A 15505-nucleotide genomic window follows, 5' to 3' on the forward strand; every position below is an offset into this window, starting at 1 on the left:
AAGCTGGCTGAAAGGAAGTGGGAAGGCAGAGAATGAAACACAGGGCTGCATCACGGCTCTGAGCTCTGAGAGAAATACGGGTAGTTTTGAACTGTGATTCATACAAAGGTACTTTACTACAGTTGAAGAATAAAAATATGGAGCTGGAAATGAGCATCACAACTTTAAAGCTAAAGCGAGCCATTGACTTATTTTTGACTACTTCCTGTGTTTCTGGTGTGACAGATCTTTTATCATACACTTGTGTATCACACACTAAAACAAAGACAAAGGACGTCAGTTTATATACAAATGTTTAATGAATAACAAAAGGATGGCAGTGGACACATTTACACACGTGCGGTTGGTTGGGTTCCAGATGGATTATAAAAAAGAAACCTCTACTTTTGAGTCCTGCGCTTGAGTCCACCTGCTCGACTGGGACACAAACGCAGTTCTACAGTTATAAATACAAATCACAGGTTCTGGCACATTAACCATCACGCTGGCATTTTGTTGGCAACAATAGCTCTATATAACAATAAACTATTGTAACATCCATTTGGAATAAAATGGAACAAACTGGCTCACATTGCCAACCAAGCGGAGATTTAAAAACAAAATAAAACAAAAAAAAAAACAACACAGCTCGGCAGGCGGCTCAGTTTGCTCGAGTGTAAGGCTTTGAAGCACAGCACTGGCATGGGTAATTAGCTCCACACCGCTACTATTGTACAGATGGGTGACTGCGGTCCTTGAGAGCTGCACTAATTTAGCAAACCTCCCTTTGAGTCAGGCACTCCTTTAGACAGTCAAGAGACCCCTCGGAGTGAAGTCCTTGTTACACTTGAGATGTGAAAACCACCTTAAGTGCAGCCTTGAAGGACTGTGGCGGTGCACCTTGGCTCTGACTTACACTGTGTTGCTAAGGACAAAAGTGGTTCTTTACAATCGTCTATCCGTCGTGCTGCTGGCTTCTGGTAATGGGTTTTACTTAACAGAGAATGACAAATCACTTCTACGGCCACTTTGTGTGCGCAATTGTGTTCTCAAGTCTATTTGTTCAGTTAGCGTGGCATGCTCAAGGCATCACGGTCCCTTGTGACAGAGATCGGGTCATCTCTGTGTGAACGAAGTAGGTCTTCAGCTCTCCTTTGCCCTTCACATTGATGATGCCGCGACATGAACACATGTACCCTAATTTTGTTAAGATAAGACGCGTCTCCTCTGTTACCTGCAGAGAAGAAAGAAATGTGATTAAACCCTCCCCACTAATTTAATAAAATATAAGAAACACAAGAGCATTTTGTTCCCACCTGTATTTTTCCCAGCACCCCCGTGGTTTCCATCCTACTGGCTACATTCACACTATTTCCCCAGATGTCATACTGAGGCTTCTGGGCTCCAATTACTCCTGCAATCACTGGCCCATGGTTTATACCTAACAAATAAACATACGAAGCATGCAGGTAATCTTTCAGAATGGTTGCACACCATCATTTAAAGTCAAATCTGCAGCGTGTTTATGTTGTGCGGCAAAGTTCTCACCAATCCGGAGTCTGAAGTCATTGAAAGAATGCTTGTTGATGACATCCAGCTTCCCAACAAGAGCAAATGCAAACTCCACCATTGTGCCAATGTGCATGTACTGCCTGTCATGTTCCTGAGGGTAATGAAGAGAAAATAGTTAAAGGGGCTATCAGTGTGAGATTCTGACTGTTATGTTTGTGCTTGGCTTTACACGAGGCAGTAAACACTTTGAGGTTTACAGCAGTACACCTGTATGGCAACAGAAAGAGGTTGCTAAGCTGTGACTGGATTTGTTTATATGATGACACGGTTATGCTCGGGCCATAACAAAGCGTACTAACAAGCAGGAACCTCTGGGGCTGGCGAATGAAGCCAACACAGTTGCAGAAAAAAACTGTAGTACTTTGAGTGGTCGGTGCTCATAGATCCAAATTTACAGCACAAAAAAGCATGTTTACAACCTTCATTACCTCTTAATAACAGCTGTAGGAGCACCTATAACGCCATAGCTAACCGCTGTGCCTCACCTTTGTTAATATGAGTCACAAATTGGGGCTTTTTGACTCTTTGAGGTGCACTTTGGAGCACCGACACCACGTCTATTAAATCATACTGACCTGCTGCTAACACACTAATCTGTGTTCCAGTTTTCACGACTGAAGTTCTCATATTCTCTTTGTTTCACTTCGCACTAATTAACAGTTATTTATGTCTGCACCCCTGGAGTTTTTGAATGCACCTTGCTAAACCAAGCTTGCTAGAGTAAACTTTAACTCCACCCTCCCGCTCTCATTCAAATACAGTAGCTGTGGCTCAGGACGTAGAGTTGTCATCTGATCACAAGGGTGGTGGTTCAGTGCTCAACTCCTCCATTTCACAGTATCTCTGGACAATATACTGAACCCTGCATTGCATTCCTGTCATGGTTCCTGGGTCCAAGTTTTTGAGTTTTTGGGATGTTCAGGGGTTTTCTAGTTTTGATGATGCTTTTGTATTCTGTCTTGTCTCCGTGCGTCACCTTTCTGCCCTGGTGTCAAGTTTGTTTACCTTAGTCCTGGTCTCAGTGTCAGTCGCTTCCTGTTTTATTTTGATAGTCTTTAATCTTCTGTGGTTGGGTTTAGTTCTACTGCTCTTGTCGCTGTTCCTGTGATTAGTTTCAGCTGCCCTCCCACCTGTTACTAGTTCCCTCATTATCTTGTGTGTACTTATTCTCTTAGTCTTCCCTCTGTTCTTTGTCAAGTGCTCCCTCGTGGCCGTGTCTCTCCTGGCGTGTGTCACCAAGCGCAGTTATAGTTTGACTACCTGTTACAGATACAGTTTTGTGTTTAGTGAAATCTCAGCAATAAAGCTGATCTTTGAGTTCAGCTCGTCTTCTGAGCTCTGGATCATGGGCCCATTCTCTGCCTTCCACACAGCCGACTTTGACAATTCCAATTATTGTGAATGTTAGAACGGAAAAGCCCCGTATCTCTCATGACAGCAGCTCTGTTTGCTTCATAAAGTGTTTTGTAGGGATTTTCCTGGCTACTAGTTTCCCAGTTGTCATACTGGGCTGAGTCTGGCTACCATTAATGGTGCTAGCTATTTAATTGCTTAATAACTGCATATATCCTTAGTATTTGGGGAATTTTTGCCTTTGTAATGTCATGTACAGTATTGTGCCATCAAGTGTTTTTTTTAATGGCTGTACAGGCTTCCAGTGAGCTGGAAACATTAAAAAGTGACAAAGTTGGCAACAGTTGATAGAATCAGCCTGCAGCATCGCAACAAATCAGACATCAGCTAGAAAAGAGAAGCCTGCTTCTGACTACCAGTGTGTGAAATCAGCTACACATTGTTACAAAAATTACTAAGAATTCGCAAAAATCTGCTGCTCGTATCCCTTTACACTGCATTGTGTGCTGTGCTAGAAGATGCAGGTGCACCAACAGTAACTGAGGGGTGGGGTGGGGGCTGTGCAAATTTCAATTAAGCAGATTTCCACCAATCAAATAGGTTTATTTAAAACACATTTTTAAACATTTCTGAATGATGATCTAATATGCTTACACTGATGCATTCAAACATGTAGTAATGAGTTACTGGTGCTTGAATGATATGCAGACTGTGTGGAGCAGCAGTAAACATTGTATGGCTCTCTATGTCTGTCCCCTCGCTGTGTGACGTCATGACTCGACTGAGTGCGAACGTGTGCAGCAACTTGCCTGCGCACACTCTGGTCCTGGTGTCACATTAAGTCCAGTCGCAGCCATGTAGGTAGAACCGATGGTCTTTATCTTCTCCACGCCGCTGAATTTTGGCTTGGACAGCAGCTGTGACCGCAAGAGGAAAACAAGCTATAACATTACATTTACAAGAGCGGGAAATAGCGGTGGCTCTCAGCCAAACTCATTTTCATTTTCTTCTGCTTTTCATGCTACTTTTAAGCATAATAACCCAGTGTGATTGCTTCCCAAAAAAAAAAAAACAGCAGGGGAAAATTTTTCCCCCTTTTTCATTGTGAGACAGACAGGATTATCAATATGAGAGGAGTTTACCTCATCAAAGTCTGCTATGATCTCGTTGAGAAGACGAAGACACTCCAGTCCTTCTTTATTGACATCAGACTCAGTATAAAACTCTTTGAAGTCTGGGATAGAGGCGAACATCACACACACCGACTCGTACGACTGATGATAAAGGTCCTGGTAACGAGCGAGAAAAAAAGATAACAGCTCTATGTGTTGTATTGATCTGGCACAGGTGAAGGAAATCTATGAGCTGAATAGCTCATGCTGAACAATGACACTGACTCTTTAAATAAATACGAAGAAGCTTTAATCATGTCTGCGGGGACTCTGGGTGCTCGCAGGAGCAAAATAGTAACAGCGTTCATTACAAGAAAGACAGACGTAAGAGCAGAGCAACTGAGGTGAAGCACAGGAATGGAAAATATGTTAGGCAAGTAGGGCATGTCTATTACAGCATCTGAAAGGCAGCAGCAGAGCAGGAAGAGTGGAACAATATTTATTAAACTCCACTCCAAAAATAATGTGCATAACGTGAGAGTTAAGGAAAAAGAGAATATCGTGACAAAAGACATGAGTTAACTGCACAAATAAAATATGCAGTTTTAATCATGTATTTTTTTTAAGAGTTCAGTCAGGATCACAATAGTCAAAAGAAGACTGGTATTTCCATCTGCACGGATTTAGCTGTTCTGGGATCTTCCTGGCTTTGCATGGAAAGCTAGAGGCAGTGAGCGCAGCATCAAGACCCCAATCACAAAACAGAAGAGGCATCAATGACTGACAACAGATGAGACACTAATTAAATCAGATATAGGAATAGGAGGAAATGGGGTGGAGGTGGGTTGCAAAGTGGCTTGCAGGTGCACAAAATTGCTGAGTAGGTTAAAGCAGCATAGGCCTCCATCACAAAGGACTAGAGCCCAGTTGGCGATCTCTGGCAACCACTTGTCGCTGGGGGAAAATTGCTTGTGTGAGTGGGGCTTATGTGAGATTTGCTCATTGGATGTTTAAAAGGGTCCACTGAGCCGTTAGGTGATGGGAGCTGACATCGAGATCAACTGATCTTCTGCGATTGCTGCTTAGCTTGACTTTGTGGCCTACCTGAACTCTCTGTACTCACTTTATTTGATATTTGATATGTATCCAAAATTACAACTATCTTAGTTTAAGCAAGAAACAGTGGGAACCTGGTACTTTGGTAAGTTTCATTTCAAAACACATTATTTCAAATGGAGTCATTCCCTGGGGAAACCACTGACTCCAGCACACAGCCCTCACAATGTGCCATCTTTTTTTTTAGATTAAACCAGAAACCTTTCACCTCCTGAGAAAGGCTTGGGAGAGTTGTTAGGGGAAGAGAAATGAGGCAGAGATATTGCTCAAGATGAAAAGACAGGTGCATTAAAGCTCATTCTCCTTTACAGAGTTGTAACTCAGTCCAGTCTCAACACACAGACACGAGTTTCCTAATGTTAAGTTCAGTGTGGTGAGTATTATTGCTGTTTATTGCAATTAAATGTCCATAAATCTGTTAATAAATCATAGAATGCTTTCCTTCTATGGTACTAGTGCTAATAGTGGGTACACTGTAACAGGAATGCATAATAACAATGAAACATTCAGCATCCATCGTCCTGTTTACCTCATTTTTCCAGTTGCGTCCCAGAAAATGTTCAGCCACGTGAGCTGGTAAGACGTTCTCCAGCAGAACCCGGTTGAGGTTCTCCATGGTTTCGATCTCCTCACACTCCCTCTTGAACTTGTCCCTCCACAGGAAGTCCAACCTACAGTAATATTCATTCTGTTACAGGAGGACACAGAGTAAAGAGATACCAGCGTCATTCACACCCAGCACTCTCTCTCAGTGGAAACCTGCACCAAAAACAGGGAAAAAACAAAACTAATATACAGCGAAGAAAGTGAATTTTAACTTACAGTTAAATGGAGATATTCATTTTTGTAACATGAATCCAATTGCACACAGGATGTTGTAAAAAATATCCACCATCTTCCAGAAATATGTCTACAATATGGGAGGATTTCTCAGAGGCTGGCTGCCACTATCTTGTTCTAATCACCGCCACCAAACGAAAATTCATAGCCTATCTCGAACAACTTAAGAAACTGAAACTAAAGGGCATGCTTGGTATTCATAGAAAATTAAAGTCCCAATAAGGCAACAGTGAAACAATGTGTGAAGCTCCACTATTATGGCTCAAGGAAATCGAGAAGAGCCAGGGCTGTTTTGCATAAAAGATAGCCACTGCTTCTTTTTTTTTCACTCTTTGGTTATTCATGCTTGAGGGAGTTTTGAACACATCTAAACATGTCAGGAAGATTCATATAGGGAGGTCAAAACATCCCAGGAGTGTGTGTGTTTGTTTGTTTGTGTCCCCTGAACGCACCATCACTATGCTCACATGTATGTGAATGCTGCAGGCTACTTGTGGGCTGGCCCCTACGGTGTGTGTGTGTGTGTGTGTGTGTGTGTGTGTGTGTGTGTGTGTGTGTGTGTGTGTGTGTGTGTGTGTGTGTGTGTGTGTGTGTGTGTGGGAGTTTTTTTAGTCTCCTGTGAGATGCATTTCATACGTGTGCGTTTCAGTCTGGATGATGTACGTGTGCACTGAGTAAGTTTCCCTTAAGATTAAAGTATGGTGCCAATTTAGAAGATTAACAGTGAAGGCCTATACAGCTCTGCGCTGAGATCTTGTGCTATAACGCTGATCGCCTGAGGCTGAAATGCAAATACAGACTAGCTCCGTGCCCTTTAAGGACAGCTAGTCTGAAGCATGTGTGCATGTATAGATGTGCCTATGTGAGGTTTGGGCTCTTGCTCCTCTTTAGGCTGAGAAAGTAGGACAGAAGAAGTGGCGCTCAAATCAGATGCTGTTTAGAAATCAGCTAAAAAGCGTGTAAATGAGTTTTGCTCCATTGCGCAGCTGTTCTTGAGGGATGAATTACAGATGCCTTGTTTACGGTAACCTGCTTTCATCACTCCCTGACTAAATGCCTGGGAAAAGCCTCATTATGGCTAAAGATGAAGAATTTGTAAGGCAAACTTCTTAATAGCAGGCTAAAGCATATACAGCCTGGAGGCTGAAATTATTGTACTTCTGTGTCACTGACTGTGGGCAGCACCACGCTGAGGACCTTTTGACCTGTTTTGGAAATGATATTTCTCGATAACCCAAAAGCACTGGGAAGAATGAACCCAGTTACCTTATGATCTGTACACGACAGAGAGTTTCACACAGCAAAGTTGTGTTTCTGAAACAAATGCTCCCTTCTTTTTTGGTGACAGTGACCCAGAATGAGAACAACACACGGAGCTGTTTGGACCAACTGTGCCTCTCAGAGGAGCCCCAGTTTTGGATTCTAAAGCTCTGGTGGCTGTCCTCCTGTCCCGAACATCAGCTTTGAGGTCAGAGATGATGGATGGTGCATCCTCACAAAAAAAAAAAAAAAAGATAAAACACCCAATCTGTGTCAGATGAGTTTGGGTCTCACGAAGTGAGGATGGCGGGGCACAGAGGAGACAGAGGCAGTGGGCCAAGCTGGCAGCTGCAATGCTACAAGATATTTTGATCTTTGCTTATAATGAGCCAAGTCCTTCAACACTGTTTAACTGTCTTTCAGCACTCCCAGAATTATTTCCATAAAGTCATAAAAGTCATTCCGAATCGACCGGTATCAAACATCCCTGCTCCACTGAGTCAGTCGCTGATTCTGTAATTGTGCCGAATGACCTAATAAGAACTTTGAAGCTACTCACCTGCCTGGCTAAGACCAGGAGCGTAATGAAGAAGATGAAGAGAGACACAGAACCCATTGTCTTCAGATCCTTCAGGACGCCCAGTCTAAACAGAGAAAATGCCAGCATTATCCCATTAAGGATTTACAACATTCAGCCTCTTATTCTGAAAAATGAAATTTCTAACTCCTTGTTCACATAAACTGAATCCATTCCACATGCACACCAACCCACTGCTGGAAATACTGGTGTACCAGGTGTGTGCATGAATCCACAGCAGAGCCCATAAAAATGCAGTTTTTTTTCCCTCCTGCTTGAGCAACATTTCCTAAAAAGTAAGGGTACCAGCTGTTTTTGGAAATGACTGAGCCTTTTTTTTTTTTTTTTAAACAAATAAGGCTGTAAATCAATGAGCTTTTTATGTTTCTTGCAGCTTCATTCAGACATACTAACAGCAGAGACAGAGGGAAAAAAAAAAGACTTGTCGCACTTGTGGAAATGAGTATTCTCAGCGTCAGCTCTAGTTATGTGTAACCACACTTTTCAACGTGTAGTTTTCTCTAGCATTGTCACTAAGTAAAGTGTCAGTGTGTGTGTATGCGTGTGTGTGTGTCGTTGGGTGCTAAGGTGCTGCTGCAGCTGCCTAACTGTTAGATGAATGTGCTAATCTTACTGCAAATAGAAAAAAAAAAGACATGTGCAGAGCTTTTACAGAAAAGTGCCCACCGTGCTACAGACATTCAAGATGCTGTCAGCTTATTCAAAAGGACAGCATGTCTGAAAGAGGACTGACAGTCATTTCTAGGTTTGGCCTCACTTTGTAATCGTTTCCTGTGTGACTTTATCAGCCTCTCACGTGGTTGTGGAGGAACTTTGGCTGACTCTTCCCTACAACGAGGTCTGGACTTTGACTGGGCCATTGTGACACATTCGGTTGTAGATTAGCTGTCAGACAGAGGGTCTCACCTTTGACTCTAGAATACTTTGGAATATGGAAGAGTTCAATGCACCAAAGTAAAACAAACAGCCTCATGAGACAGGCTTTTTGTTTTAGTTCACTTTGTGAGCACACGATATTATTTTATTCTGTTTCTTTTCAAAAGTCTCGTTTTTATTTTTATTTCAATTCAGAATTTTGCCCAGTGTTTTGTGTTTTTGTTATTTCTCATAGTTTGCTTCTGCTTATCTTTGTATCTCTCTGTTTAGTTTGTTTTTTAGTTCTGAGTTTTCTATTCTTTCAGAGATTTCCAGGATGGCTTCTTTAGTTCTCAGATTTTGTAGTTTTCCGGGTCATGTTCTTAGTTATGGTTTATTTGTATTTTCAGGCCTTCTTGGTTAAAGCTTATTTGTATTTAATTCCTTGCTCCCCGTGCCAAGTCTGCATTTCTGTCATTTCCTGTTTTATTTCACCAGCTTTTGTCTCGTGTGCGTTAGTTTGATTCTGCTCACCTGTGTCCTGTTTTCTCCAGCTGTGTCCCTTCTCCCTAATTACCTTGTGTGTGTATTTAAGCCCTCACTTTCCTTCAGTTCCTTGTTGCGTCCTCCCTCCCTGCTGTGTGTTTTCCTGTTCATTTAAACTCCTAATTTGTACTTCTGGCACCAGCCCAGCTCTGTTTGTGTTGAGTTTCGTCAGTGTTTTTCTGTTCCTGTCTCGCGAGTCCTGCGTTGGGATCCTTTTCCTGCCTGTCGCACTGCGGTCCCTGACATTTAGTTTTAGTTAACTATAATAACCTTGCTTTAACCTTGCATCAGACAGAAGAATGTATACTGTCCATTATTTGTTATAAACTGGCATAACTATGAACAAAAAAACAGTAAGTCCTTTAAGACTTTATTTTTTTCATTATTTGTATCTTTTGCATTATTATCCCCACTAATCATTTAACAGGTGATTTTTAGCAGCTGTAAACTGAGCTCACCAGACTGTGGACATACAATCCTGTAACAGAGACAGTGTAACTAAAGTTCTCCTTCAAGATACTAAAGTGGAAATTATTTGTCAGTCGTGGCTTGTTTCTTTTTTGTTTTTCCACTTCATTGCTGTTCTTATTTACTTGCCTCTGTGCTCTGGCAAAAGCATCATTCTCTTCATGCTAATAAAAGCCAAGAAAGAGAACCAATGAGGAAAATATGAGCACAAGAAATAAAGTTTCTGTAGGTGCCCTGGAAACTTTTTGCATAATGGGATTTTGTGAGCAGAGAGACTCCAGCTGTCAGTCAGTTGTGTGGGGGGGAATGAATTCAGCTCCATCAACACAAACTGCCATTCATCATCCTCTCCGGGGGTTACACTTGATTGACAATCACATGGGACATCGCTACCTCAGCATCAGCCTTTCCCTGAAGCCTGTGGTCCAGTCTCATTAGTCATTTTAATAAGCTCTTTTCTACTGATGTGAGCAGGCTGCAGGGTCAGAGTGATGGAGGGTTTTAAACAGATAATATTAACCTAAAGTTGGCCTAAGAATGATTTCATTATTTCCTAAATAATGAAGCAGAGAGAATGTGTGTGTGTGTGTGTGTGAAAAAGGGAGAATGAGTGTATGCAGGTACCGATCTAGTTTATCTGTGGGGTATAAGGCTTTGCTGAATCCATCCAGTAGAGATGCGTGGGTCTGAAGGATGATGATGTTATAGATTACCACGGCGACCAGCATCACCACCATCTTCAGCTCGTAGTTGATCCTCAGGAACACGGAGCATGACACCAAGCCCAGTATGCAGCAGTAGATGAAATACTGAAAACAGAAATAAAGTCAAAGAAAACATGAGGAACAGAGATACAGAGCTGGACACATTTAAAATTAAACACACAGACACCGATGTCTCATTTTGCCATTTTAGATGCCCTCTCACTGCTGTACTTACTGGCAAGTAAAACTTGCTTTTGCCCGTGTCATCTTCCACATTGTCCAGCTGGCTGTTGTTGGTCAGATTTACAGTTGTCAGAATGTCCACAGATCCTCCGGGATCCTCCACAAAAAACTAACAAAAGCAAAACAGATCAAAGCAGAATATAAGGAGGGTAAAACATGATTGTGTGTGTGTGTGTGAGATTCTTTTGAAATTTCAACACATAACAAGATTAATATATATTAGGGGTGGGACTTTAACGCGTTAATTTCGATTAATTAATTATGGGTAAATTAACGCGTTAAAAATTTTAACGCATTTTAATCGCACTTTGCACCGTGGAACGTTTCTCAGTGCACGAGTTCCCGGCATACAGATTATATCGACGCACAATGTCCAAATTAGGGGCCGCATCCTGCGAAGGACCCGGCCCACGTGTTTCGCAGCCCACGAACACCACAAAGGCCGGAAGTGAGCAGCTAGCCTTCATATCAGCTGCCGTCACCTCTGCGTAGCTCATGTCGCCTAGCAACCGTGAGTGCGAAGCACAGCTGTGTAACAGCAGCTGATTAAACGGAGAACGAAGTTTTTCTCCTTTTTGTGGTTTAATTTTAAGTCTTTAATTCAAAATAAGCTGTTAAAACAAGCATAACACATTTCAACATCAAGGAATACAGCTGAGCTAATGATTAATTTCCAACTATAACAAGTGAGACATTAATGTTGAATAAATCTATCCAGTTATGATGCTTAACTTTAACTTCCACCCTTCCTTGGTCTGTGTAGTAGACTGGTGGGAAAATAAACAACATTTTGAAGTTTAAGCTTATGTATATTGATTCATTCATCAACTAAACTTAAATTAATATTTCTCGTCAAATATTGAAATGCGATTAAAATGCGATTAATTTCGATTAATTAATTACAAAGCTTGTAATTAATTCGATTAATTTTTTTAATCGAGTCCCACCCCTAATATATATATATATAAAATCTCCAGGCTTAGTGGTTTTTCAAAGTTTTCTTTGAACATCGGCTGCTTTTTCAGTCATTCTCAGTCCAGTCCTTGTACCTGACCATTTTCAGAGGAATGCTTTTTCTTTTTTTTTTTCCTATTAAGCTGCTTAACATTGACCTATGAATATTCAAGCACAAAAAAGATACTTAATTCAAGGGATAAACCAGTGATGTGTATTCACATAACAGACAACTCAGGCACTTTATAACTTGCAGCCTGCCACAAAAACATCATTTGTTCCCATCTCTTTACCTGAATCTATGAAAAATGGCAAAGATAACACAGTTTGACAAGAATAAAATATTTTTGCACCAATAAGGTGATTCCCAAAGAGCTAGTTGCTGAAAACATGGCATATTTTGGCATACTGTGCAATGTATCCTTAAAAAAACTGAAGGAAACTGGACATGTGGAGGACAGAAGATAAAGTGTCAGGCCTAAAAGTTCTCTCCCGCAGATGAACAGTATCTGAAAGTCATGAAAATCCAGCAAAGATCTGACACAGAACCCGAGAGATGCATCTGGCCCTTCGATTGACCCATCTACTGTTTACTGAAGCCTCATCAGAAATGGTCTCAGTGGAAGGGCGGCTGTATTCATCTTCACTTTGGTGGTAACATATTGTATAATGAAATATCACCCTTTATGTCACATCTGATGCCTGTTTTTTTTACTGCATGTCAAATGATGTTTGGCACAGACAGCATGACTAACACTTGAAAGCAGTGCCCCATTTAATAAGCATAAGCAGGGACTCTCATACCAGATAACATACTGTGTGGAAGACTTACAGCACTGAAGTCTAAAAAAAACCCAATCACTTTTGGAAACTGAGAGAAAAATCCTCAGCAGTGGCACAGTTGACCTCTACAGTTGCTGTGTTGTAGTCAGTTAGGCAAAAATAGAACAGAAACAGTAAATAATGAATGTGCATTGTTGATCCCAGTACAGTTTACAAAGGAACAAGCACAGCAGCTGACTGACACAAGCTGAGTGTACTAACTAATGGGACATTCTTAAAGTACTCCTAATTTTCTTCTATTTCTATTTTCTTGCATTCTCTTCACCTAAAGTGTCAAACAGTACAGCCCTGAGATTTTAATGCTGGACCACTGATTTCCAGAAATTGTGTGCCAATGATATAAAACAGCAGGTTTTTCTGTGTGCCACAGGAACTATGCTCTTGCTCTCTTAATTACTCATATTGCCTGAAGCTACGTGACATTTAGCTGCTGGGAGTGTGAAGGTTTCAGGTGTAATTTGGGGGAGAAAAAGCCATTCTTCACAGAGTTTGTTATTTTTATTTCTTTGTGCCCTGCTCCTGTGTGAGTTGTTTTTTGGGGCAGTTTGCAAGGCTCATACAGTATGTATAATAAGCATTTAGATACTTATATTTACTGAAACATGTGCAAACATACATTGAAATACAGTTTATAGTTTGGACATTTCTAACAAGCTTGAAAGCCAACATTCAGCTAAACTGCATTATCATTATTTCTTTTTTTTTTTTTGTAGATTAAATTAAAGAAACTGTTTCTTTGAAAATGATCAGACACAAAGGCTGCACTGAAAACGAGTGGAAAAACACAGGAAGAGCATTAGCATGACCTTTTCTAAGCTGTTATTTTAAATCCTCTGATTGGTCTTAGAGGAATATTGCCATTTCTCCCATGTATGTTTGCTGCTGTGCATGAGTTTTGAACTTGTACATGATGCTGCCGGCCGTCTGTTGGCTCCACTACCATTTATGATGTAGCAAAATATTTCTTCCCTTCAGTTTTATTTGGATTACTGAAAAAAATCAGTGTCGTTTAACAGTTCTTAAATAGTTTAAAACAAATTGATGAACTCTGTAGCAAGTGGTTAAAATGATTCTAAATATTAAGATGGGTTTTAATGACAGCGAGAGTGCGATTACATTATTTTGATTACAACCATGTGTCAGCTGTTTCCCTGCTGTTCTGTATGCAGCACTGACCATTTCAAGAACACACCAATATTTTGCCCACAGTTTGTGCAATCTCTTTAGCAGGAAACAAAGGTCTGATGCAGTCACAAGAAAGCGGCAGTCAAACCACATTCACAACATTTAAAACTGGGTTCTCACCATATTAAAGACGGCCATCACCAGTATGAGAGCAGTGGTCGTCATGGTGAGGACCAATCGCAGCCAGGGGTTATTGGTGACGATGATGCGAGAGGAAGTCGGAAGCCATGTAAGAGAACAGAAGGACCCCTTCCTTCCCTGCTGTGGATACAAAGAAACAGAGGGAATGACTTGAAGGTGAGGAAGCAGGGAGTAGGAGTGCTAAAGAGAAACACTGCTGTCCTCCAGGGATTAATTAAAAGGATACTGTAAGTTGGAAAACAGTATGTTTAAACAGCACATTTGTTTGATTTATATACAGTTCAGGGCAGATGATTTATAGCCACAGACAGCACAAGTCAAAGGTTCAAGAAGCTTCTTCATCCCCATGTGGTGTCTTGTGATCTGGGCATAAACAGTGTGTCTGACCACAGCTCAGTATTATAGCTGCTGCCTACAGAAAGAGTGTTTGACTATTTCGTGGAAGTCCAGGCTGCACATACTCAGTGAACCGCATCATGTTTCATACTTTAAATTGGAATTCAAAGGAAACAAAAATCTCAGAACTGGAAGAGATGCGTGCTATAAATCCGACGGTAATGATGGTCACAGGTTCATCTTTGGATTTGCTTCTTATTTCCAAGGTGGAGCAGTGCATTAAATTTGCTATTATTAGTGTGGTAATATATATAGTAAATATCTTGTGAGACAAGTAAGCAGGATGAATGATTCATAAATATTTTAATACATAAAAAAAATCACGTGGACACAGTAAATTTGAAACAGTTGGTATTAATAAGATTTCTATGGTGAGTTTTACCAGTGACCCAACCTCACAGATACACAACAACAGAGCCTAAAGTAGGGACGGTTTAGCTGCCATTTTCTAAAGATGTTTTATTATTCCTTTGATAAACGCTCCTTTGTCAGATCCCTCACTGAGGCCAGTATTCCCTTCACACATATTCATTCATACTATTCTAACACTATCACCTTCTGGATAGGTGTATTTCAAGCTGTGGCAGTTTGGTACAGAACTGAGTGTATTAGTGGCCAACTGGACATCACTGGTCGTGGACAAAGACTTGAAAATCAGCCTATTACAAACACTGGCTTCTTGATCAGTGCATGTCTAATAATAAGTTTAGATGCAGGAAAGGCTTTTGAAAGACTTCTCTCTGCTCTGCTCTGACACACAGTACATTAGAGGGTTACGCAACCACAGCCTGGAGTGTCCACTAATGACCAACCGTCAGCTACAAAGCATTGTACGACTGATTCCTCATATACATACACAGGACCTTAGACAGGGCAATAGTGCTGCCATGGTCTATGGTGAGTGTGCTTTTACATGAAATGAACGCTCTACCGAGGCTTCATTTTCAAATCTAATTAATAACAAGGATATATTTCTTTAGAACAAAATGGATAAGCTACAGAAAAAAGGTCTGGCTTTTCTTTACTATTAGACTTTATCTTCATCAGCTGGCTACACAGCTTCATTACATAGCAGAGAGGATTAATAATGACCCACGGTCAGCATGGCTAGATTTGGAATTATTCAACCCAGGTAGGATACTATAAAGTCTATTCTTTGCCCTATAGACCTAAGAAAAATCAAGACTGATGTGGATAATAACATAATAATTTGAACTACTCTGCAAGCCCAGCGAGGAAAAAAGAAAGCTACAGGGCCACTCAAGAACATTGTCCTCCCTGGCTCCCATACAGAGTGACATTGATTTCTCTGAGGCCTGTTCAGATGGAGGATTCAATAC

At 41.0% G+C, this 15505-nt stretch overlaps 1 protein-coding gene across 1 annotated transcript in view; it reads right to left on the minus strand.

Annotated features, from left to right (window-relative positions):
- Window positions 1-298: 298 nt before the first annotated feature.
- adcy2b (adenylate cyclase 2b (brain)) overlaps window positions 299-15505 on the minus strand; it is a 65511-nt gene continuing 50304 nt past the window's right edge. The window contains exons 16-25 of the mRNA XM_030740871.1: window positions 13749-13889; window positions 10639-10755; window positions 10324-10508; window positions 7792-7876; window positions 5662-5820; window positions 4047-4193; window positions 3714-3821; window positions 1528-1642; window positions 1296-1420; window positions 299-1213 (exon numbers count right to left, since the gene is read on the minus strand). Of these exons, the coding sequence (XP_030596731.1) occupies window positions 1061-1213; window positions 1296-1420; window positions 1528-1642; window positions 3714-3821; window positions 4047-4193; window positions 5662-5820; window positions 7792-7876; window positions 10324-10508; window positions 10639-10755; window positions 13749-13889 (1335 nt within the window). The 3' untranslated portion in view covers window positions 299-1060. The remainder of the gene's footprint in view (window positions 1214-1295; window positions 1421-1527; window positions 1643-3713; window positions 3822-4046; window positions 4194-5661; window positions 5821-7791; window positions 7877-10323; window positions 10509-10638; window positions 10756-13748; window positions 13890-15505) is intronic.

This window comes from Archocentrus centrarchus, chromosome 11, assembly GCF_007364275.1.
Source record: "Archocentrus centrarchus isolate MPI-CPG fArcCen1 chromosome 11, fArcCen1, whole genome shotgun sequence".
Lineage (NCBI taxonomy): Eukaryota > Metazoa > Chordata > Actinopteri > Cichliformes > Cichlidae > Archocentrus > Archocentrus centrarchus.